This window comes from Astatotilapia calliptera, chromosome 10 (genome assembly GCF_900246225.1).
Source record: "Astatotilapia calliptera chromosome 10, fAstCal1.2, whole genome shotgun sequence".
Classification (NCBI taxonomy): Eukaryota; Metazoa; Chordata; class Actinopteri; order Cichliformes; family Cichlidae; genus Astatotilapia; species Astatotilapia calliptera.
In genome coordinates, this window is record NC_039311.1 from 5,737,874 (window position 1) to 5,760,320 (window position 22,447).

The 22,447-nt window shown below is 39.1% G+C and overlaps 2 protein-coding genes across 5 annotated transcripts; both read left to right on the top strand.

Annotated features, from left to right (window-relative positions):
* Window positions 1-1,612: 1,612 nt before the first annotated feature.
* On the top strand, window positions 1,613-9,734 carry capns1a (calpain, small subunit 1 a). Its single transcript, XM_026182423.1, has 11 exons — window positions 1,613-1,768; window positions 2,735-2,791; window positions 2,890-2,926; window positions 3,019-3,111; window positions 4,444-4,501; window positions 4,635-4,699; window positions 5,724-5,792; window positions 6,234-6,312; window positions 7,332-7,448; window positions 7,547-7,605; window positions 7,714-9,734. Exons 2-11 carry the CDS (start codon window positions 2,745-2,747, stop codon window positions 7,738-7,740), a joined length of 651 nt encoding a protein of 216 aa, XP_026038208.1. The 5' UTR covers window positions 1,613-1,768; window positions 2,735-2,744; the 3' UTR covers window positions 7,741-9,734.
* An 8,636-nt stretch (window positions 9,735-18,370) lies between these two features.
* On the top strand, window positions 18,371-21,584 carry LOC113031155 (nuclear apoptosis-inducing factor 1). 4 transcript variants are annotated; one of them, XM_026183090.1, is made up of 5 exons: window positions 18,371-18,484; window positions 19,316-19,533; window positions 19,792-20,220; window positions 20,411-20,464; window positions 20,539-21,584. In XM_026183090.1, exons 2-5 carry the CDS (start codon window positions 19,407-19,409, stop codon window positions 20,979-20,981), a joined length of 1,053 nt encoding a protein of 350 aa, XP_026038875.1. In that variant the 5' UTR covers window positions 18,371-18,484; window positions 19,316-19,406; the 3' UTR covers window positions 20,982-21,584. The 4 variants fall into 4 exon arrangements, with proteins under 4 accessions (XP_026038875.1, XP_026038874.1, XP_026038873.1 ...); XM_026183089.1 differs by lacking the exon at window positions 18,371-18,484 and adding an exon at window positions 18,513-18,675; XM_026183088.1 differs by lacking the exon at window positions 18,371-18,484 and adding an exon at window positions 18,664-18,727.
* Window positions 21,585-22,447: the final 863 nt, after the last annotated feature.

A 22,447-nucleotide genomic window follows, 5' to 3' on the forward strand; every position in this document is an offset into this window, starting at 1 on the left:
ACCCACCACAGACCATGACAATTGTTACTATTGCTCACTCATAAAAATCAAGCTTTAAGTATTTTTTAAGTACTAAGTACTGTGCACTCACAATTAACAGGTTGTCTTGTCTTTGGCATCTTGTCCTAGATCATTCCCTTTGCCTTTTCCGATTAAATGTTTCAGATCAATAAAAAATGCATTTTGTATTTACTACGATTGTCTAATATGTGTTTGCATAATTTATGTAATACTTATCTGTTCACCGCAACCATTTCCATCCTATCTGACAATCTCCCGACCTCCACAACACTATTCCCATACTCTTTCTTCATTATTTCCCAACTCCATTTTCCTTCCAATGTACACCATGGCAGATCATTTTGAATCTAGCTCCTATATGGCCTTGCTTCCCTTTCACCCGGTGTTCTGCACAAACAATAGATCTACCTTTGTTTTGTCCATCATATCAACCAGCTCGCTCGCTTTTCCAGTCATGGGTTTTAGATTTAGTCTCTCCCTGCCATAGCTGGGTTTGAAATAAAACAAAAATAACAAAATACAGAATTATCTCTTCACTTGAAATGAAAGTAGCACAAAGAAAAAACTTACTCAATGGCCCCAACCCTACTGTATATCTGATTCAGTCCTGGTGCCTAAACCAACCATTTATCTATTCTGAGTCATGGGTCAACATACCCCCCCAAACACAATCCAGTGAGGGGCACTGTAGGTCCAGCCATAACCTTGTAGAAATCCCGTAGTCTTTTCAAAGTAAATGCCATCCAGATTGTCAGATAATTATTTGTGCCAAGTTTTACTGTTTTGTTTTTAAAAGAATCAATACAATTACAAGGGCCCAGACCTCAAAAGCTGCCTTTCCTCACTGCCTCACCAGTTCCCTTACCTGTTAAAGTAGGTGAGCATGACATGGGTGCTTCTATTACTGTGTTTTCACAGTACACACCTTTTTTAGGTGTACAATATGTGCCATGTTATGACTCAGAATAGGAAGTGGATTACTACATTAGCAACCACTACAACCAAGTAAGTGTTCCAGTTTCATGAGCAGGAGCTCTAGGTGTATGGGTTTAGAAGGTCACTGGCAAATACCAGTCCTCCAAACTGCAGTTTGGGAACCACATACAACAATAATTACAACAATCTGTTGGAAGTCTTTAGACCTTATAAAAAAAAAAATACTTCATCAAACCTTTTTCGATTCCCGCCCCACCCACTTCACAAATGAGAAGCGGCAATGTTGATCATGTGATTTTACAGTTAGAGCTTTGCAGGGGGAAAAAAATCCTGGCATTAATGTATCATAGTTTATCTGTCTTAGCGTTGATGCTCAGTGTCTTGAATTATTTTTGACTGAGATCTAAATTCCATCAACAAGAGTATACAAACAGAGCTAATTTATGGAAAAATGTGTTTCTTTGTAAATACAAGTAGCTAATACAAGGGAAGTGGTATTTTCATGCTTATGATATTATGCGTGTCTGATAACAAACACAAGGTAACGATTTGAAGGTACGTCATAAAACGCTGTTAGTATCACCGAGTAGTATAAAGACAGAAATCATTTGTATTCCATCATACTGAATTTGGTAAAGATAGGAGCCCGGAGCACAGGCGGAAATAAACCACCAGCCCTCCTCCTTCCTCCGATGTGTGGTCGTCAGTTGGGGCGTGTTGAAGAGCTCCTCCTACCAGCTGAGTTAGTGGAAGTCACGCAAGCCTCCCCAAATATCCTGCGGTCAACTTTACAAAGCTTGCTGCGTTACAGGTAAATATACATTAAACGTAGCGATTTCATAGAACAAATGAAAACAGTTCGGGTTTAGTTAAGTGTCAAGTTTTACTGAATATGACGGCTATGTTTACTCGTGTAGCTGAATTAGCTCAGAGCTAAGATAGCAAGTGTAAATCAGCTGCTTTCCAGTATATCGTTAGTTTAAGTGCGTGCTGCGACGTTACGAGTTTTTCGTTTTCATACGGTATTTTAACGCCACTGAGCAGCTGCAGGGCGAATAACAAGCTGACCTGAAACAGTGCTAGTTTTGAAGCATAACGCTACATAGCATGCGGATATATATTCAGTTTGCGTCGTTACCTAACCACACAATCTAGCAGTGCTGTTTAGAGGGGGACGTTTTACTGACTAGACCCCCTCATATATGTTCAGAGATGTCATTATCGATTTGCGAAGAACAAAGATAACTTTTCAAATCTCATCCCGTTTCAGTCTGGGTGCGTCATGGATTTTCTTCCATATCAGGAAACATTTTAACAGGGTCTTTTGGGTGTGTCGTTAATTAATGAGTCTATGAAGAAAACAAACAGTGTGTTTAAAAACTACAGTGTTTGTGCGTCTTGATGCATGCTCAATCATTCAGGTAATTCAATCTCCAAAAGTTGATTCTGTTCATCTGGACGGGGCGTTTTCAGTGGGAGAAACGTTTCCTCACTCATCCAAATGACTTTTTCAGTCTCAGCTGACTGCAGGTTTCCCCAATCTTATAAACACTACATTTGCATAATGACTGAAACCAGCCCACTGAAGGAACAATGGGCTGGGAGGTCAGTTCCTTCATCATAATTATGCAAATTCTCATAATCATTGATCAACAACCACTGATCAAGAGTGTGATACGTGTGATTCAGTGTTTGTGAAGGGTGTCACGCATTTTACCGTGTGTTTATATATTTATTCAAGAAAAAACAAATAAATATTTGCATTTTGCATTCACAGTTGACAGAAGATGAATTTTGTCAAAGCGATTATTGGAGGCATCATTGATGCTGCTGGGTGAGATTCTGAAATAAGTACCAAGTACCAGGTAGGCAAAAATTTGGTTGGTCTGTTGGTCTAACATCTGCTTTTGATCTCTGCTCCTGCCTTTGTAGCAACATCGACCCAAACCAGTTTGTGCCTTCTCAACCCGTGAGTTTACATCGTTTCATCACTGCCCATCACTTCTAATTTCTAGATTGGTGATTGCATTTCTAATATTTTCTCGGGCATCTGTCCCACAGCCTCCACCACGCATGCCAGTTACGTATGCAGCACAAAATGAGAGTGAAGAAGAAAAGCAGTTCCGCAGAGTTTTCCAACAGATTGCTGGAGATGTAAGTGCAATGCCTAGTTATGCTTCTCTTTAAATCTGTTGCTTTTTTTTTTTTTGCTTTTTTTTTGCAGTGATCTGTTTCATTTTTAATGTGAAAACATACAATTGTAATTTAGTGCTAAGAGGTATGGCCAAGCGATTGTATTATGGTGTTTTGGTTTGGTTTTTCTAACTTCTGGGATTCCCTGTTTGCTTTTTGTTGACATTAATATTAATGTGTCCAGCAGAACTGTCAAATGCAGCTTAAAAAACTCAGTTTGAACTTAGACTATTCCATTTTTCACACCTGTTTTATTTATTTTTCATTGACTGAATAATTACCTTTTCCTCTTCTGACGGGTGTACTATGAAGCTAAGTTTATGGCTTCGCAAACTGAGTTGAGCTTAAAGAGTTTTCTGTGTCCTAAAAGCGGCTCTCTTGTTATCTGGATAATTCACTGTAGTAACTCATGCCAAACACGTAACCTGGCCCACCGTGCATTTTATTGCCACAGGAATGTAAATATATTACTCTGATGCAGAAAAATATATCAATGTTTTTATATGTGACTCTAATCTGCTGCTAAGGACACAAACCAAGAATACTGGTTTAGTTAGAAAAAATGATTTCACTTTGATCTACTGACATAATAAAGCTAAAAAATATAACTCTTTAGGTCACTATCCAATAGGCTAATTAAACTGGATACATTTAAACATTTTTAAGTTGCAGCGCTCTAATGGGCAGCTGGCACTGCAGGCCTTAAAGCTGAAGGCTCTCCCTCCCATTCTACTTTTAAACTCTAGGAACCACAAGTAGTCTGAGAGTGAAGTGCTCTGTTGGGACAGTATGATACTACAATCTCTTTAAGATATGATGGGGCGAGATTATCCAAGACTTTGTATGTGAGGAGACAACTTTAAATTTAATTAAATTCAATCCCCAGCTGGAGTTTTAGGTTTTGCTGGGCCAGCTAAGGCAAAAAAAAAAAAAAAAAAAAAGCCTGACTGTGTTCACAATAAACCCGTCTGTCATTGTGGAGGAGCTGCTTGAGCTCCACCCACAATGCCTGTTAACCTGTTAACTGTTAAACAGTCATGGGTTGTTTTGGAACATCTGTTATACTGTTGCTGAATGTGGCCCCCGAGCCCTTCCCAGTGGTTAAAAGAGTATACCATGTTATGCTTCTTTTGAAAAACTCATCTCATTAAAATAAATAAAATCAAACCTATACATCAGGTGTATGACCCAGCAGTAATATGGATATTGTTTTGATCATTTAGCTAAACCACACAGCTGTGTCTCTGCAGGTTTCTTCATGTTTTTTAATGATGTTCCATATTTTTCATGTAGGATATGGAAGTGAGCCCAAACGAGCTGATGAACATCCTGAACAGAATCATTGCAAAGCGTAAGATGTGTCTGCATTTGTCATACTTATTTTCATTATGCTTATGATTCAATTCTTCAGAATACATATACATTTTAGGGTTTCTTTTCTTTCTTTCTCTTTTTTACTAATAGATTTTTTTGTTATGTTTTAGATCATGATCTGAAGACAGATGGTTTCAGCATTGAGTCTTGCAGGAGCATGGTGGCAGTCATGGATGTATCTTTTCCTTCATTAGTACTCTGTGTGTTTTATATAACCTGGGTGACAGTATTGAACTGTCACTGACAGCAAAAGTTTAAAAAATGATGCAGAACAAATAGAAACAGACAACTAAAGTGGGGATATGTTGGCCCATTCATACCTGTGGCTTACTAAAACCTTAAAGCTGCAGTGGACTGAAATCCAGAGAAAACCAAAAACAACTGAAGTCTTCATACACATTTTCTTTTACCCTCTCTGTTCTAGGCTCCTCCCATCACACAGTTCATATCTGGGTAAAAGTAAAAAATGACACTAAGCAATTATATAATTTAGAACGGCGACTTTACAAAATGCAGAAATGGATGTTGCTTTGAACATGTCTAAATATGTCTTTTGAAAACGACTTGAGCACTGTTAAATTGTATATACAGAAGTGTGTTAGTTAAAATCTGAATGGCCTATTGAAAGGCAACGAAACGATTCATTTTAGTTCATTTTTAACAGTTCAAGGTGGTCTGGTAATATAGCACCGTACGTAGCACTATGGGTGACACACTTATAGGCACGTTATAGTTCACTGGGTTGTTGTAGTATGTATATCATCTCTGCTGTCCGCAGTTGGCTGTTTGACAGGGGTATATATTCTGTAATTCTGTTCATTGTCCTAATTGAACAATAACAAAACGCTTTAGCTAGCCCTTCATGTGTTGCTAAGCTGTGGATTTAGAAAACATCTGATGGACTCAAACTTAAAGACTTTTTTTCTCCTGAGCCAACATAATATTGTAGCAGTGGATGGGGAGGATTAATCACATTAAAATGTTTGGGAAGTTGAACACTGAGAGGACCACAAAGTTTCAGCTGACAGTCTTATTTGCATGTTTATGAAAAGAAAAGTTAAATGAGAAATTTGTAATATGTGGTGGATTCCCTACTGAAAAGGCATGTGAAACCCATTGTGCAAACACTGTGCAAGTAACTTCGCAACTGTTTGCTTAACTAGAGAAGTTGTTGTCTTTTGGCCTTAACGCTTTTTCAGTCTGACAGCACTGGAAAACTTGGCTTTCATGAATTCAAACACCTCTGGGACAATATAAAAAGATGGCAGGCAAGTACAGTTTCATTTTATTTATCCTGCACATCTGTTTCTCTGTTGCATAGTCTAAGGCATTACTGTGGTCAGGCTTAACCATTTACAGCGGGGGGGGGGGTCACAGAAGTGGCTTAAAGATTTTACAGCATCAGCTGCTTAGGCGGGCTGATTTGAATACACACTGTGCCAAACTTCTCCCTAATTTGGTTAGCCGCCATGTTTTTACAACATAGAAATGTGATCTGTATAATTTTTTTTATTTTTATTTTTTGGCTGAAGGAGATACAAGTTGTAACTTGTATATGGTGGTGATTGAATTTAAACCTTTATGGCTTGGGAGTTGTGAAAGCAGCTCTTTTTCCTTTTTTCCTTTTACCCTTTTTAGGTTGTCAGTGATCTTACCAGGAAACCTGGGTTGCCACAAATGTTTTAAATGTTTCTATTGTTCTTACTTAGGGAGTGTACAAGGCCCACGACTCCGATCACTCCGGTGTCATTGGAGCAAATGAGCTGCCTGAGGCTTTCAGAGCTGCTGGTGAGAATTTTTTTGTTCTTCTGCATTGTTCAAATGGTTCCACAGCACTTCACAAGAATGAAGGGAAAAGATTTACTTAATCCTCTAAGAAGAGACACTGGAAAAACAATACCTATACATACAATAACTGTTGTATGTACATGATGTTAAGGTTCGTGTTTAGTTTAATAAGCCAGAAAAAATTTGAGGCTTGGTTTAATAATTAGTCATTTACAACCCCAGGTCTGAAAAATTTAGGACACTGTATGAAATGTAATGAAAAACAGAAAACGGCATGTTCACAATAGAAGATTGAAAATGTCAGTGGAATGGATACAGTATGTAGACACATTGTTTCACTTGCAATGCAAACTCAGCAGCCTGCAACAAGTGCTTTAAGGTGATACTGTGCAAAGGAGGTAACTCCTAGAATCTGATGAAACACCTGGCGACGCATAGCGGGTTTATTTTTAAAGCCGAGAAATGCACCGTACCTACTGCGGGTGTGGTGCTTGTTATCGGACCCGGAGTTAGCAACATCCCCCAAGAACCCGAAGAGGAGAGTCCTGGCCCCTAGCCCTGCCAGTGTAGCAGAAATGATGACGGATGATGACGGCAGCAGCAGCCGTTCTTCTCTGCATGAGTAGCTCAATGTTGTTCGTGTGTAATTTACGTTGAGTAGGCTAACCACGTTATTACATCAATGCATGTAAGGTGAACTAGCAAACACCGTCGTAGTTACATGCAGCTGTCTTCTTGTTTGATGGCAGATACTCCCTTCACCCTGGCCAAAAAGGCTAAAATGACCAAAGAAAAATTGGAAAACCGTTAAACATGAGAGGTTTAGGACAAAGTTTGTGTTCTTGATTCTTTAAGCACCGGCACCGTTTCAAAAGTACAGGTTTGGCACCGGTATCGGATAAAACCTAAACGATACCCATCCCTAGATATAAGCAGCACAGCCTTATCCAGACATAATGCACATGTACCTGTTGTTGTACTGCTTAATTGTAACACACAGTTGTGCGTCTCTTCGTTAGGCTTCCCTCTCAGTGGTCAGCTGTACCAGATGATCATTCGCAGATACAGCGATGAAAGTGGAAACATGGATTTTGACAACTACATTGGCTGTCTCGTAAGGCTGGATGCAATGTGCCGTAAGTTTCATTTTAAAGACCAATCACTAAATTAATTCTTTATAGTTTAGTGTGATAGGAATGATTGACTCGGAAGTTTAATACCTGTTCTGAATCAGGTGCCTTCAAAACCTTGGATAAGGATAACAACGGGACCATCAAAGTTAATGTTCAAGAGGTAAAGTAATCTTTGTTGTTTGTATCAGTGGGTTTTGACTTCAGTTCAGACCGTTTTAAAGTATTTGACTGGTTGTTTTGTTCTTTGCTTTTCTTTGTGTCTTTTCAGTGGCTCCAGCTCACCATGTACTCTTAAGTCCAGATCATGTTTCTCCGGCTTGTTTCATGGAACCACTTTGTTTATATACACAATTCGAGATATTTTAATCATCATCCCAATAACTTCCTGTGTTAGCAAATCCCTTGTGTGTGCAGGCTTATTTTCACAATTGCATGTTAATGGAAACATGTGGTATTCTTCACAGCTCTTAAAACTTACACGAAAGATTGGAAAACACTGTTAACAAAGCTGCATGCAGAATGCTGCCGTAGCTGACGATGATCAAAGGTGAATGCTAATAAACGCTTTGGACAGCTGTGAAATCACATAGTTGTGTAAAAGTGATAGTATGTTGAATTGCTGCCATTTTTTGGCATTTTCTTTTGATCTTCCTCACACCCCAAATTTCTAAATGGCACAAGAAGATCCTGCTTCTGCCGCCCTGGGATTTGTAATTTAAAATCTAATGTGAAAACAGTATTGCTCTTTGTCTGGGGCTGATTTGACAATCACCATGTCTTAGAGAATTGGTAGAAACATGTTTTTGCTCATTGGTTGTTTTTATCCTAAAACCTGATTGTCAGCTGGCTTTTTTTTTTCTTCTTTTTCTGCCTTTTAACTCCAAACTTTGCTGGGAATGCACCTGTGCGCTGCACAAGTGTTGTAAAAGACACACAAACCTCCTTCAGGTGTCACTTTATTAAAGATGTGACTTCTATTCTCTGAGCACAGGTCAGCTGTGATGTGGTAGACTAGGCATCGCACACCTCTTTCCACCCGTTCTACTAGCTTAGATCTTTCTAGGAATTGTGTGGGTGTGTGAGCGCTGATTGCTGTGTTGACAACTCTTTGTGGCTGCTATTAGTTCTATTACACCTGTTGGGGCAGGTAGCCTATTTCATCAGTAAACATGTAGGTCCTTAGAATTTCATAAATTCTCAGTAGTTCCACCCAGTTTCATCCTGAGCAGAGGACAAAGCATAGTTGCAGCAAAAAAACCCCAAAGGCAGCTCACACCTAACTGAATGATGTGTCACTCTGAATATTCCTTCCAGAAGAAATTATGTAGAGACATTATTATTATTAACAAATAAACACATTTCCATTGACCTCCTCTTATCATGGCTGTCACTCATGCAGTGATACCAAGAGCTGTTTTCAGGTGTTGTGGCTGAAGAGTGAGCCCATACAGTGTAACATGTGGCCACATCTCTTGCAGTTCTAAATGTTATGGGTGTGTCTAAGCAAGCATGAGCAACAGGATAAACAGGCTGTCAGTCTGTGCACACCCATGCAGCTCAGAGGAAGAGGTTTCATTTTATAAAACAGGTATGAGCACCGTATCCTTGCTGAGACTCTGCCATGGAAGAGACCGCTGATGTTAAACTTTTCAACCCTATATTCAGCGTTTGTGAAACCAGCCCCAGCTCCTCTGACTGTAGATTTGTGCTCACTGAGACTGTACTGGCTCACAGATTTGTGTTTGCTGGTGAGTTACAGCACTGTAGGAACACACAGCATGAATTATTGATTTCTACACTCCATTCTTTTACATCATAGACTGTTATTGCATCTTATCACTATCAGAATGCCTTTTACGGCCACTAGATGGCTACTTGGTTTTTAAACATATATATCCTGTACTTTCTGGGTCCTGCACTTAATGGTAAGTTGATGCAACGACCCAACATAGCTGACTTTATCTTCCATCTATAGTAGTAATGTACATTAAAGTGTGAAAGGTGTGAGCTTTGCTCGAAAGGCTAATGTGCCATGTTTTCTGTTTGAAGTGAAAGTCTGCCATAGTTTTGTGTGTCTCAGCTTTCTGATCACTTATGCCTCCATTAGATGATGCCAGCATAGTGTGTGAGCTGATGCTGTATGCCACTAATGCATGAAGCCCAAAGTGAAATGCCATAATTAAGGGGTTTTAATCCTGTAACTCTTTATGCCACAGCCATTAAACTGTTATTGGATTTGCTTGATAAATGACCTGTACTGCATTTGGAATAAAAACATCATGTTAAATATGTCAGTCTTATTATTGGTGTACTGCTGACAAATACTCTGCGTGGGTTATTAAAGAGTGACGCCTTGGTCAGTTTAAAGCAGAAGATGATCAGTGATGGATGTTTTGTAAACGGCTTCAATATGATCATAGACTCTGAAAGTTGAAACAAAGTTCTGTAAAAACATCCTTCGGTATACTGTGCGTGGCACATCATCTTCTGGTTTTCATGTGCATCTTATCACTTTTAAACAAAGACGCTTCTTGTTTGGAAAAGTGTTTAAAATGCATTTACTCTAAGGCAGAGCTGTCAGACTCACTCACTTTGATCTTAATGTCTCAGTTTCCTATATGATGAATGCGTAAAATTGCAGAAAACATTCTGGTAAGTTATTGCCCAAACCTTTCCGTAGTTTTTATTGCTTAATGAAAATATCAATTTCTAGTAGATGGTGAAAAAACAGGAACTTTTCTGTCATTTCATTGATTATCTAATAATACTTTGGTATTTTTGAATGGCTATGTGGGAGGTCTTTATCAGCCCAAAAACTTGCACGACTTCTACAGATACAGTTGAAAGTCCAAAAATTGATGTGCTAGTTATTTTCCAAAGCCTTCTATTTGGCTGGATTGAAGTCTTTGCCGGGCTATTTCCGGCCCCTGTGCCTTACGTTTGACACTCCTACTAATACACACACACAAACAGATTTGTCAGACCCATCCTAAATTGATCTTTTTTTTACATTTAAGTAATTAACATGCCACTGAATAAAACATACAAGGGGAATTTGAAAGCTGTTTTGTGTGAATCCACAATATGTGGTCAAAGGAGCTCTTTATGCAGATGAGAGAGGCCATTCCTTAAGCTGCAAAATCAAAACTGTTTAATCAGAGAGAGCATGAGTATTTGGAGTGGTCACATCAGTGGTTTAGGATGTTCTGGGAAGACCAACAATGGTTTTTGGCAATATAAAACAAAACGCTGATATCTTCAAAGACAAGTGTGGTGGGTAATTGCAGGATCGTTTAGTAAATCGGCCCCTTAACATCATTCACTTTCTTCAAGGCTGCCATAAAGACAAAAGACTAACAAGCTGCACACCATCCATCTGCATTTAAAAGAAAAAAGAAGATGAATTAGAATGAAGTAAAAAAAAAAAAAAGACAAACCTGTTCTGGAACTGTATTTTTTTGAACACATGAAGATAAAATATATCTGCACGAGAGTTGATACAGAGTAATCCATGAACATGGATGACTTCATTAGCACTTCTCGATAATGTGACAGAGGACAGAAGCAGTTGAAGGAATTCTAAAGCGTATACTTATGCTATTTACTCATATTCAGTCTCTATTACTGGCTTGGGCCACCTTTTGCCTTTATTCTTAATGGTGCTGAGAATATTTCTGAGAGATTTGACTTGACAGCATCACACATCCCACCACATCCCAAATTGGTTTGAGATCCGGTGTCTGCAGAGGCAGTTAGAAAACAGTGAACTCAATGTCATGTTAAAGCATGGACCAGTATCCTGCTGACAGTGATCAGAAGATGAGCACATCGTGGTCATTTAAGGAACACGAGGCAGGATGGATCTATGCAGTCATTTATGCCAAATTCTGACCCTCGTAATTGAGACTCATTAGATCTGACAACGTCTGACAATGGCTGTGTGGAAAAATCTCTGTAGTTAAGAAGTTTCTAAAATACTCAGACCAGCCTGTTTGGCACCAACATTGACAGTCACTTACGTCACCTTTCTTCCACAGTCTGATGTTTGGTTTGGATACAGACCACAAGGATGAAATGTTAGCATGGCAAAAATCTTCTTTATGTAGCTCCTTTTAGATGTTGCCATAGCATACAGTCTGACTCCATCTCACTCTGTCTCCAACATCCTCTTCTGTCACACCGACCCTCTGCATGCTGTACTTTACTGTGTTCATTCATCTATAAACCTCTGAGATCTTACTTTTTCCTCCCTCCTGGCAGCTCTATATTCACCACCTTTTGTTCACTATCTCCACTCTCCCTCTGCACGTGTTTAAACCATCTCAGCATTGCCTCTCTAACTTTGTCTCCAAAGTACTCAACTCGAGCTGTACCTCTGATGTAAAGTACTCATGTCTAATCTTATTCATCCTAGTCACTCCCAGTGAAAACCTTTACATATTCATCTCTGCCACCTACTGCTCAGCCTCCTTCTCCACCTTCTCAGCAACATCTTATAAACCTTCCTTTTCACTCTTGCACCTGAGCTCCTGTCACACTCATCTCCATCAACTCCATCCTGCCTGTAGTCTAATTTTCACCTCACCTGTGCACTGTCTGTTGCTTTGGATAGTTGACTTCAGGTATTTAAACTCATCTACCTTCACTACCTCTACTCCTTGCATGTTCACATTTCCAGCTGTTTTCTCTCGTTCCCACAAGTATTCTGTCTTGCTTCTACTGACTTTCACTCTTCTTCTTTCCAGGGCATACCTCTGCCTCTTCAGATTCTCTTCCACCTGCTTACTATGCTCATAACAATATTATCTGGAAGCATCAGAGTCCATGGAGATTCCTACCTGACCTCGTCAGAGGTCAATCACCATTGTATACAAGATGGGGCTCAGAGCAGATCCCTGATGAAATCCCACCCCCATCTTGATCCCAGCTCATAATGCACTCAATACTGTTTCACTGACTTCACACATGTCCGTTACTACTACCCTGCCACTGCTGACCTACGTAGTACCACATTTCCTTTCTTGGCATCCTATCATATGCTTTCTCTAGATCAGGGGTGGGCAACTCCAGGCCTCGAGGGCCGGTGTCCCTGCAGGTTTTAGATGTGTCCTTGAACCAACACAGCTGATTTAAATGGCTAAATTAGCTCCTCAACGGCTGTGTCCCAATTCAGGGTCTGCACGCTTGAAGTACGCATTTTAAGTGCGGTTACGTCACCGCCACGCGACGACGGCTGTCCCAATTCGAAGTGTGCTTCAAATACATACTCCAAATGCGCCGTCGATTTCCCAAAATACCAAGCGTGGTCCGGTGCATGCTTCGTGGTCCCATATATCCCACAATTCATAGCGCGGCGGTGGGTGTGGATAAGTTTGCCGCAGAAAGGAGCTGCCGAAGAGGTTTCTTTTTTCTTTTCTCCAAACTTTATTGAAATTATAAAGCGAACAGTCAGTCATTCCAGTACATACAAGGCAAATAAGAGTAACAATATACAGTACAATGAAATAGGAAGGATAAATAAATAAAGGATAAAAAAAGAAAAAAAAAGGGGGGGGGGGGGAATGTGACAGACTTCATAACAACTTTGTACACAGTAAAAAATGGAGTGTCAGTATTTCAGAGTAAACCTATTTTAACCTAGATAGAGTATTTACAACTCTATGAGGAGTAAACCAGCTCTAACATCAGAGTTAAAAGTCAGTGTAAAGTTTGTTAGTCACGCAGTGAAGACTTCACTCCACACAGTGTTGATTATTACCAGTCCGCAGGCGTGTGTGGCCTCAGAGCTCTAATGCGCATGAAATTTTCTCCGAAGAGCTGCCACAGTCAGGTAAGAGAAGTTAACATTCCCATATTGGTAACATTGTTTAAAAGGTATTTTAAACTAAGTAGCTCTTTATAGTTTCACTGATGTCGAGTGAGGACATGTTAGCAGCATTTACCCATAGGTTTAATGGCATTCCAGTAGCTACATGCTAGCAGTTGCTAAAAGTTAAGATGTTCGTTATCTTCTCACTGCGTTAATATGAACCTAAAACATTTTAACTATGTATTTCTGCTGTCTAAATAATATCATTGTCACATGTCAAATCGCACAGTTTGAACAACTAAATTACCGTTTATCAGTAAGCTAATAATCGCTAATTAGCTTACATAAGCGAACATACTTTCAGAAAAAGTGGGTAACATTACCATAAAGTTAACTTTACTGGTTTATATTATTTTAAGCAAATGCCAAAGGCATACACTACTTTAGAGTTTTGCTCATTATTTAGTAAGAAATATGTATTTTGTGTAAATTAACTGATAGCAATGTTAATGACATGTTAAGTAATATTAAGTAATGTTCCTATTTTATAGAAAGGTTTAAGAGTACGCAAAAACCAAATCTCTGAGAGATGCAACCAGAAGACGGATGAGAAACATACTTGAGGCTGAGATGACAGAATGACATGGGTAAGAATCAAAAATGTAAGATATAAAGAAACATTTTAAACATTGTATTATTTTTAATTGTGATGTTTAATGCCAATTATTGAATTTATACATTAGGACATCTCCCCCTAAAAGTGTAAGAGTGATGTATGCGCAGGGCATTGTTGCTCTGTCTCCATATCTGGAAGACCCATATTCACAACATGGATATGTAAGTAAAGGGAACTTTTCAACATTACATACATAATTGCCCTCAGAAATGTTGATAACATAGTCCTTCTTCGTTTATTTAATTACATAGAAACATTACTACGATCCAGAGAACAGTTCAGGATACATTGCATGGCGGTTGAAGACCATTCAAAGAAAAGCTGTGGAGGAAAGAAGCGTCTCAGTTTGCAAATCTCCCAAAAGTAAGTTCACTTATCATTTAAATGATACTGATGTAATTTGTAGGCAGGATTCAATCATACACCTCTCTATGTTCTGTATTTTTGCATTACAGATAGAACAAGATTTCTGACTCCTGTTTTGTGAGGTCACTGGGAGCAAATTCTTGGAGAGGTGGCTCACCAATCTCAAAGCAAAGGTTGTAAAGGAAAGTCATGGACTTGTCCCCACCTCAGAGTTCTTGGAGTTAATGTGCAATGCTGAGTCAGGTACTGAAGTTGAGAATGGTATGATTGTGACTGTTTTTATTTGCCATTGTTGGTTATATAGGTAATTCTGTCAATTCAATGTATTTTTGGAATAATTCTTTGTTTATTCGTCTGTAGGCTGGGACAGTGACTTGTCTACCATCTTGCTGCTGCTACATCTGCTACTACCATCTGCACAAGGGCGAAAGAGACCAGGAAAGATGTCTGCATCTCAAGCTGTCAATAACCTCATCAAATTCCCAAAGGTATGTTGTTTAAAATATACTTTCCATCACCTCTATTTTCATGGACAGTGAGTTGAGCTAATCTACTGTCAGAGGATAGTCACTTAATACTGTTGTTTAATGTGTTGTTGTAGGCTGGAACCAGTGTACAGCAGCATCTAGACAACATCACCCGAAGCAGTCAGCCCTACCATCTTACTCAGGGATCCACAAGAAGCAGCATTCACAGCTTCATTGTGATTGAGAAGCATGCACTTCCATGTAATGCGACAGGTTCTGTAGGAGCCCTTGATGAACTCTTTAGGGCCCATTATGTCTTTGGTACATCATACAGTTCATCCCTGACCAACTTTGTTACTTTTCTGCAACTACGACATTGGGGAAATGTCATATTGCTTTCTCTAGTGAGCATCATAGAACTGTGAATTGTAAAGGTTTGTTACGTTAATTAAATGACACTGAATTGAGAAACATAATAAATGCTGTTACTTTAACCTGTATATTTGTTATTTCCATAATGTAGGATAGATCAGTTATTTAGTAATATAGCATCATAAGATGAATATGAAAAGAATCACACTACAGAGAAATAAAAATGATATATTATTACACATCAGAGTGTTATTATTAAACTAAATTTGGAGTAAAAATAGCTCTATAAAGTGTAATCAAATTACTCTGAACAGTGTGAATAACCCTCAGTGTTAAATATTTTTACACATTTTGTTGTTAATTTTGACACTAAATTGAGTACAATTAACACTGAAACGTTAACACTGGCCATAGAGTAAATTTAACTAATTTTGAGTGGGACCAAATGTTATCTGAAGCAGAGTTAAAATCAACTCTGTAAGTGTAAAATTGACACTTGGTTTTTTACTGTGTACTTGAAAGTTGTGACAGCTCATTCGTTAAACATTTCTGAATGAATTTCAATCAATGATAAACCTTTTTTATTGGAAGTTAATTTAATAGAGTTTAAGTAATATTCTATTTCAATCAAAAACAAATTAAATGATGGGGTTGAGTTTTGGAATTTACATTTATGTATGTGGAATTTCCCTAATAAGATGGAGCGGCCGAAAAGTGAACTGTCAAAAGTACTGAACATGACGTCACTTATTTATGAATAAGCTTAATAATTAAAGTCAGTCATATATCCACAAACACAACAAGCTGAAAGTCAGTGATTTTATATATATATATATATATATATATATATATATATATATATATATATATATATATCTCATAATAATCTGACAATACTATAAAATTGGCCATATTATATTTACATTACCACAGTGAGATGACTTTAGTCTCATGAACAACTAATTGTTATTTACTAACTAATCTTAAATGACTGTTCAGCACAGAAATGAAGCCCAACAATCATGTTTTACAGTCCCGTGGTCTCAGCCTCAGATACTCAACTAATCAAAGTGATGTCAAAAATGAATGACCAACAAAACATTTTTCTCCTTCATTTCTGTCAAACAAAGCTGTATGTAACGTGTCTCGCGGTTAGTATCATGGTTGCTAGGCAACCTGAACAGCGCGACGAAGCGTATACCGTCCCATTTCACAAGCCTCTCACTTCCGCACTTCTCGTACTTATAGTACGCACCGTACGTAGTACCCGTAGTGCGCGTACTTCAAGCGTGCAGACCCTGAATTGGGACACAGCCAACATGTCCCGCAGTTCTCCAGAGGCCTGGTAACGAACTAATCATGTGATTCAGGTGTGTTGACCCAAGGTGAGATCTAAAACCTGCAGGACACCAGCCCTCGAGGCCTGGAATTGCCCACCCCTGCTCTAGATCCACAAGGTTGTCATGGCAAAAACAAACTGGTGAAACTGAGACTTGTCAAATGTTTCCTTGAAGTTTTGTGCAAACCTTATTAAAATTAAAATAAATTAATGATTCTGCAAAGCTCGGAATAAACACTTTGCATGATGGGATGCTTAAGTACTAATGCCGCCTACTTTAAGGAGTCAGAAATATATGATTGAGAAACAGGTGGGAAGTAACAAAGTGCGAATTCTTTCTTGCTGTACAATTTCAAGGTATCTGTACTTGAGTATTTTTCTGATAACTTTTTACTTTTACTCCCTTCATTTTAACACAAATATCTGTACTTTCAACTACTTCCATTTTCAAAACAGGCTTAGTGCTTTAGGCTCAGTGGTATCATTTACAGTGTTTATACTCGTAGGCCTACTTTAGTAGGCATATGTTGTAGTCAGCTTCTAGCTAGCACTACAGATGAGGAGTAAGCATGAAAGGAGTAGCGTTTCTACTCGACATAACATTTCTATCAGCTCAACAAAATCAGCAAACACACTGCTGAACAATGGGCTGTGAGGTCAGTTTCTTGGTCATTAATATGCAAAATGTCATGACTTGACATAAAGGAGAAGGATGTACACATCCTGGACAGGGAGGAACGCTGGTTTGAGTGGGGAGTCAAGGAGGCCACTTAGGTGAAAAAGGAAAGACCATCTCTGAATCGAGGAGGGGGCCTAAGGGTACATCTTTCACCATCTTACAATGTTGTGATTGCAGCCATTTCCCAACTGCCCATTGATCAAGGGTCATGTCAATTTGCATATTAATGATCAAGAAACTGATCTCATTGTTTGCCCATGGTGCTAGTTTCAGTGAATATGTACTTTTTATAAGGATGGGGAAACCTGCATTGATCTGAGACTCAGGAAGTCACTTGGGTGATTGACTGAAAACATTACAACCAGATGATGTGTTTTATGGGTTACATGAAAATACTCTGTAGTTTGTGAAGGATAAAAAGGTTAGTTTGCATTAAAATGGTAAATTCACAGTAAAACACTGTGTTTGACTGCTACACAGTGGCTGTGGTGGTTAGTGCTGGTTTAAATCAAGTGTGATTAATTTACATTTAAGCTGATGATTCTGAGCTCCATTTACTGAATTCAATTGTTAGACCAACTTTATACCATCTAGTATAAAGACATCATACAGTATGCTGTTGGTGTAGCAAATGGAAGACAGCTCCCAGTGTAACTACTAACTGTACTTATGTTTCTTTTTATGTGTGGAGGCAAAGTCACCCTCTTGTGGTCTAAATAACACATTCAAGCTAAGCACATTCATTAGAATTAGTATTTAGATTCAAATAACATTTGTATTCTCATATGTCTGAATAATTAATATTTTATTCTGACACGGTTGGTGTGAAGCACCCACAATTTCGTTGTCCATATATATTATGACAGTAAAGGGCTATTCTATTGTATTCTATTCTAATATTGTATTTGTATGACATTAATAGAGCAGAGTTACCTGTCCATAAAAATAGATGGTATAATTGTCTTTCAAGGAGCTACTTTTTATTTTCGGACTTTGAGTACATTTCAGAGATTGTGCTTTTTTACTTTCACTTGAGTAAAGAAGTGGAATCAGTACTTCAGCGTTTACTGGAGTATTTTCTAACACAAGTATCTGTACTTCTACTTAAGTACAGACTGTATGTACTTTTGCTACCTCTGCTGAGATCACGTTGCTCTGGGACACACATCCATAGTTCCGCTATCCATCCATGGCAAACGATACCGAAATCCGGCTAGAGCCTTCAAAATAAAAGTCGCACAGCTCTAAAATAGATTATAAAACTCAGCAGTTAAATGGCCAGATAAATGATTGTCGTCGCTATATGTTAGATGTGAACCAAACACTCATAGGTAAGGTTGAATTCCCACTCTAATGCCCCTGTTTTCGTCAACAAGCTTTACTTAGCTATGTAGTTAATATTAACCGGACACAAATTGTGAAGTGATGGCGTCACAGCGGGTAACTTGACAATTGCTATCTTGGCGATAAGGAAGTTTATCTTCACGTTTCCGGACTAAATCCCAATTTATTTAACTCGGGGGTATGTTCATAATCTCATTAGCTATTTCTGCTATCGGCATGTACCTCTTGAGGTGAGGTTGCGTTTTAACAACGTGTTTGTTAGCCAAACAAGCGTAGCGTTAGCTAACGTTGCCTTGGTGCATATAGCTAGCATAGTGGGTATTTTGTAATTTTACTTTAGGCTAGCTAAGTGTTCAGCGTACTGTAATGGGAGATGACAGAGCCATCACTCAATAGAATAACGAGCGATATGTAAAGGTATCCTTAGCAAGTAGCTACGAGTGGCTTCTAAATGTAACAAGCTAACTATGCTATCGCATGTGTGAAGTGAGCACAGCATCCTCCATTGTTCATTCACTCCTCCAGAGCTGATAGTGTAAAGCTGAGCCTGAGCTATTTTCCTGCTTAACCTTGAAAGCTGTGTATGTTACAACTTAAATTTTAATTATATTAGTTTATTATGAGTTTAACTTATCGACTAACTCGAGCTCCAGAGGTGTCCGTGGCTCTTTTAAACATGCAGGAGAATAACAGATTATGAATACTACTAATCTGACGTTTCATCATGCCAGTTGTTTTTGTATAACCGTTAATCTAACATTAAACTCACATCAGAGAGACAAGACACGATTTACCGTCCACACTTTGTTGTTAATCAGACTGTTGAGCCTCCTATCAGACACCTGGAGGAGCTGAAGCACAGCAGAGACCTCAGAGCAGCTTGATACCTACCGACACAGTGTGTGAAGAATGTCTTCACCCATATACTACAATCAAGACAGTGTGACACGCTTCAAGAAAAGAAAGGCTCGTTTCTCTTTCAGTGAAGTCCACATATTGCTGGATGAAGTTAGGAAGCACCGTATGGTTGTTGTGGGTATGTATTAGCTTATCAGTTGCTTACAGCATTTAGGATTTTTATTTTTTTAAATTCAGCTCTTTCTGAAAAGATTGTGTCTGGAGAATGAATAAATGAGTGTGATGTGGCTGGTCATGAAAACGTTACCAGCAGAGGTAATTGAAACATTTAAATGTGCAAAGTATGCAAGAACTGAGTGCGAATTTCTGTATTATAATAACTTTAATCTTATGCAGTCACTGACAGTGACAGGATTTCTTTTTTTCATTCCCAAAGGCAAATTCAATCGTGGTGTGCCAACAGACATGAAAAAGCGCACATGGGCAGAGATTACTGCACGGGTCAATGAGATTGGAGAGTGCCAACGTGAGGTCATAGAAGTCATCAAGAAGTGGTCTGACCTAAAGTGTGACACAAAACGGAAAGTGGCTGCTATGAGGTCGGGGACAGTGCCCAACAGAGGCCTCAACTCACGCCTTTCCCGGGATCTTAACCAGACAGAGAAAATAGTCCTCCAGATACTGGAGATGGACGATGAGGAGCAGAGCTCCGGTGACTTCGGCCTGCTGGGGGAAGACGACGATGTGCCAGAGGAGGAAGAAGAATTGGACGAGGATGATATGATTGCAATGCAGAGCTCTCCTAATGGCGGGTTGGACATGACACCTATGCCTCCACCTTCTTCCTACAAGATAGGACAGTCAGGTAGCAAAGGGGGTCACATATTGACCTCATTTCAGTCTAAACATGAGTGCATTGTCAACACACACACATGTCCTATAAATTATTGCATGCAGTGTCTTTTTTCACATTCCTGCAATTAGTTTTATATGAACTGTAAAAGTGACAATAAAAGTGATTTGATTTGATTTGATTTGAACTGTTAATGTTGCAGGGGACTCATCACAGCCATCTTTTGATGTGCAATATGAGGTGCCTCCAGCAGAAGGTGAGCTGTCAAGAAATTGCTTTTCTGGTTTATGTTAGTACTTAGAAAATGCTGATGTGTCTTATTTTTCTCAGATACTGAAAATGCATTTGGAGACTCGGACGATGAACAAAGAGACGATATGCTTCCTTCAACTCAGACAGCAAAGCCAAAAGATGATCACCAAGCTAACAGCAGCACCCAGAAACAAGCGCAACCTCACACATCTACTGGACTGCCGGCATCTGCGGCTGCGTTTCCGTCGCCCGGTCAGTCCTCGCAGAGCACGAGAGACAGCATGCTGCATAGTGCATCGCTGAGCCTTCAGGAGCAGCACGCCACCAACATCCTGCTGGAGACTGTGTCGCGCTCCCTGGAGCTTCTGTCGGAGTCAGTGCAGCAGCTGGCAGAGACTCAGCAGGAGTTTGTGCGCGAGTCGCTGCAGCTCCAGCGGGAGACGGTGCAGGTGCTCAGAGACTTCACAGGTGGAGCCATCGCACTCATGCATGACAAACTGAATGGACGGCCGGCATTATAACAGCAGTGACACATGGAGGTGTGAGGGTCTGTTATCTCACTGACGTCACACATGACCTTCAGGTGCAGGAACTTCTCGGTTCTTTTGGACTTCACCTGTGGTTTTTAAATCAGCAGATTTTCTGTGGTTATATTTTAAAACTATTGGTAGACTCATTGTATCGTTGGAATTACTGTTTGTGTGGTTATATGAAAGTGGATTGCAAAAACAACCAATATTAGCCATAAAGAAAGAACCTGGAGAGTTTTTCGTTTTGCTACTGACAGTGAGACTCCACCACATTTTCTATTGATAAAACAACTTGTTTAAAGCCTCTGAAAAGTTCTCAGAATGCGTTTGTGTCCTTATGTTGTACGTTTCCCTTACTTTATGTCTGGAGATTATCACGTGTACTGTAATGGTGAGTGGATGTCTGCACTTGACCATTATATGGTCTTTATGTCTGAGCGCTAACTGTGGTGTGTGTTAGATACTTTTAAAATACAAGTAAGTATATTATTTGTGATTGATTTTGGTTTTTTACATTGCAAACATGAACACTTGAATATGAAAATTTCACTAAGTTCTTTTAAAAATATAATAAACTGGTGTATTTAAACAGAACATAAGCCAACCTCTGAGCTGTGATCTATAACATGCAAACACTCTACAATTTCCAAGTGTCCTTTTGTGCAGGAACTAAGTGCTTCCGGTGAAGCTACCATCTTTAAATTACACCCTGAAAGTCCTATTCTGATGACTAGCACATCTGAGATGCTTGGTTGATCTCTTGCAGTGTGTCAAATGGGAAACGTCATGTTGTGTTTGACTTTGAGAAAGAAGGTTAAGTCAGAGAGGCACATCTAGCGAATATGGGTCATTTCTACTGAATGTGCTTCCCTCAGGAGATTACAGTAGTGCTGTTGCACATAGTAGCTTAAATATCTTAGAAATACATTTAAAGATTTATCATTTATGTGTAATATTTTATCACCCAAGATTGTGTTATCTTTAAATAGCTCTCACTAAATCCTGACAGTGCAGACCAGCGGTGTCAACAGAAACACCCAGCAAGTGTTGCAGGAGTACAGATGTAGCAGCAGGGGGCTCTGCTGCACTGATTGTCCAGGATGGTCTGTGCTGAGATGATGACAATTTGCTTTTTTTGTATAAGCATTCTCTACATCAATGTGCAAATGCATCTTATATGGAAACAACTGTGTGAAGCTATCAGAATAGCTTGTTAGTTTGTGGATCATTCCAACAACAATAAGAAGAATGTTAACTTTATGTACACGACACCTCTTGAAACCTTTACAGAAGACAAGATAGAACACAAACAGTTTATAAGTCAGTGCACATGTACTGCATTGTTGTGGCTGTGCTCCAAACTCTCTTTTGGGATTGACAGAAATAAACTGAATGTATCCCAATAAATCCACGCTCTGTTGTTTACTATAGACTAAAACATGAATTTCCGTCTCTCC

Excerpts from the sequence above, each read along its gene's own strand:
- capns1a (XM_026182423.1), top strand. The coding sequence starts at position 2,745 with ATGAATTTTGTCAAAGCGATTATTGGAGGCATCATTGATGCTGCTGG. Across the intron at positions 4,502-4,634 it reads GAACAGAATCATTGCAAAGC|ATCATGATCTGAAGACAGAT; the intron begins GTAAGATGTGTC and ends GTTATGTTTTAG. Across the intron at positions 5,793-6,233 it reads ACAATATAAAAAGATGGCAG|GGAGTGTACAAGGCCCACGA; the intron begins GCAAGTACAGTT and ends GTTCTTACTTAG.
- LOC113031155 (XM_026183090.1), top strand. The coding sequence starts at position 19,407 with ATGTCTTCACCCATATACTACAATCAAGACAGTGTGACACGCTTCAAG. Across the intron at positions 19,534-19,791 it reads GCACCGTATGGTTGTTGTGG|GCAAATTCAATCGTGGTGTG; the intron begins GTATGTATTAGC and ends TCATTCCCAAAG. Across the intron at positions 20,465-20,538 it reads TGAGGTGCCTCCAGCAGAAG|ATACTGAAAATGCATTTGGA; the intron begins GTGAGCTGTCAA and ends TATTTTTCTCAG.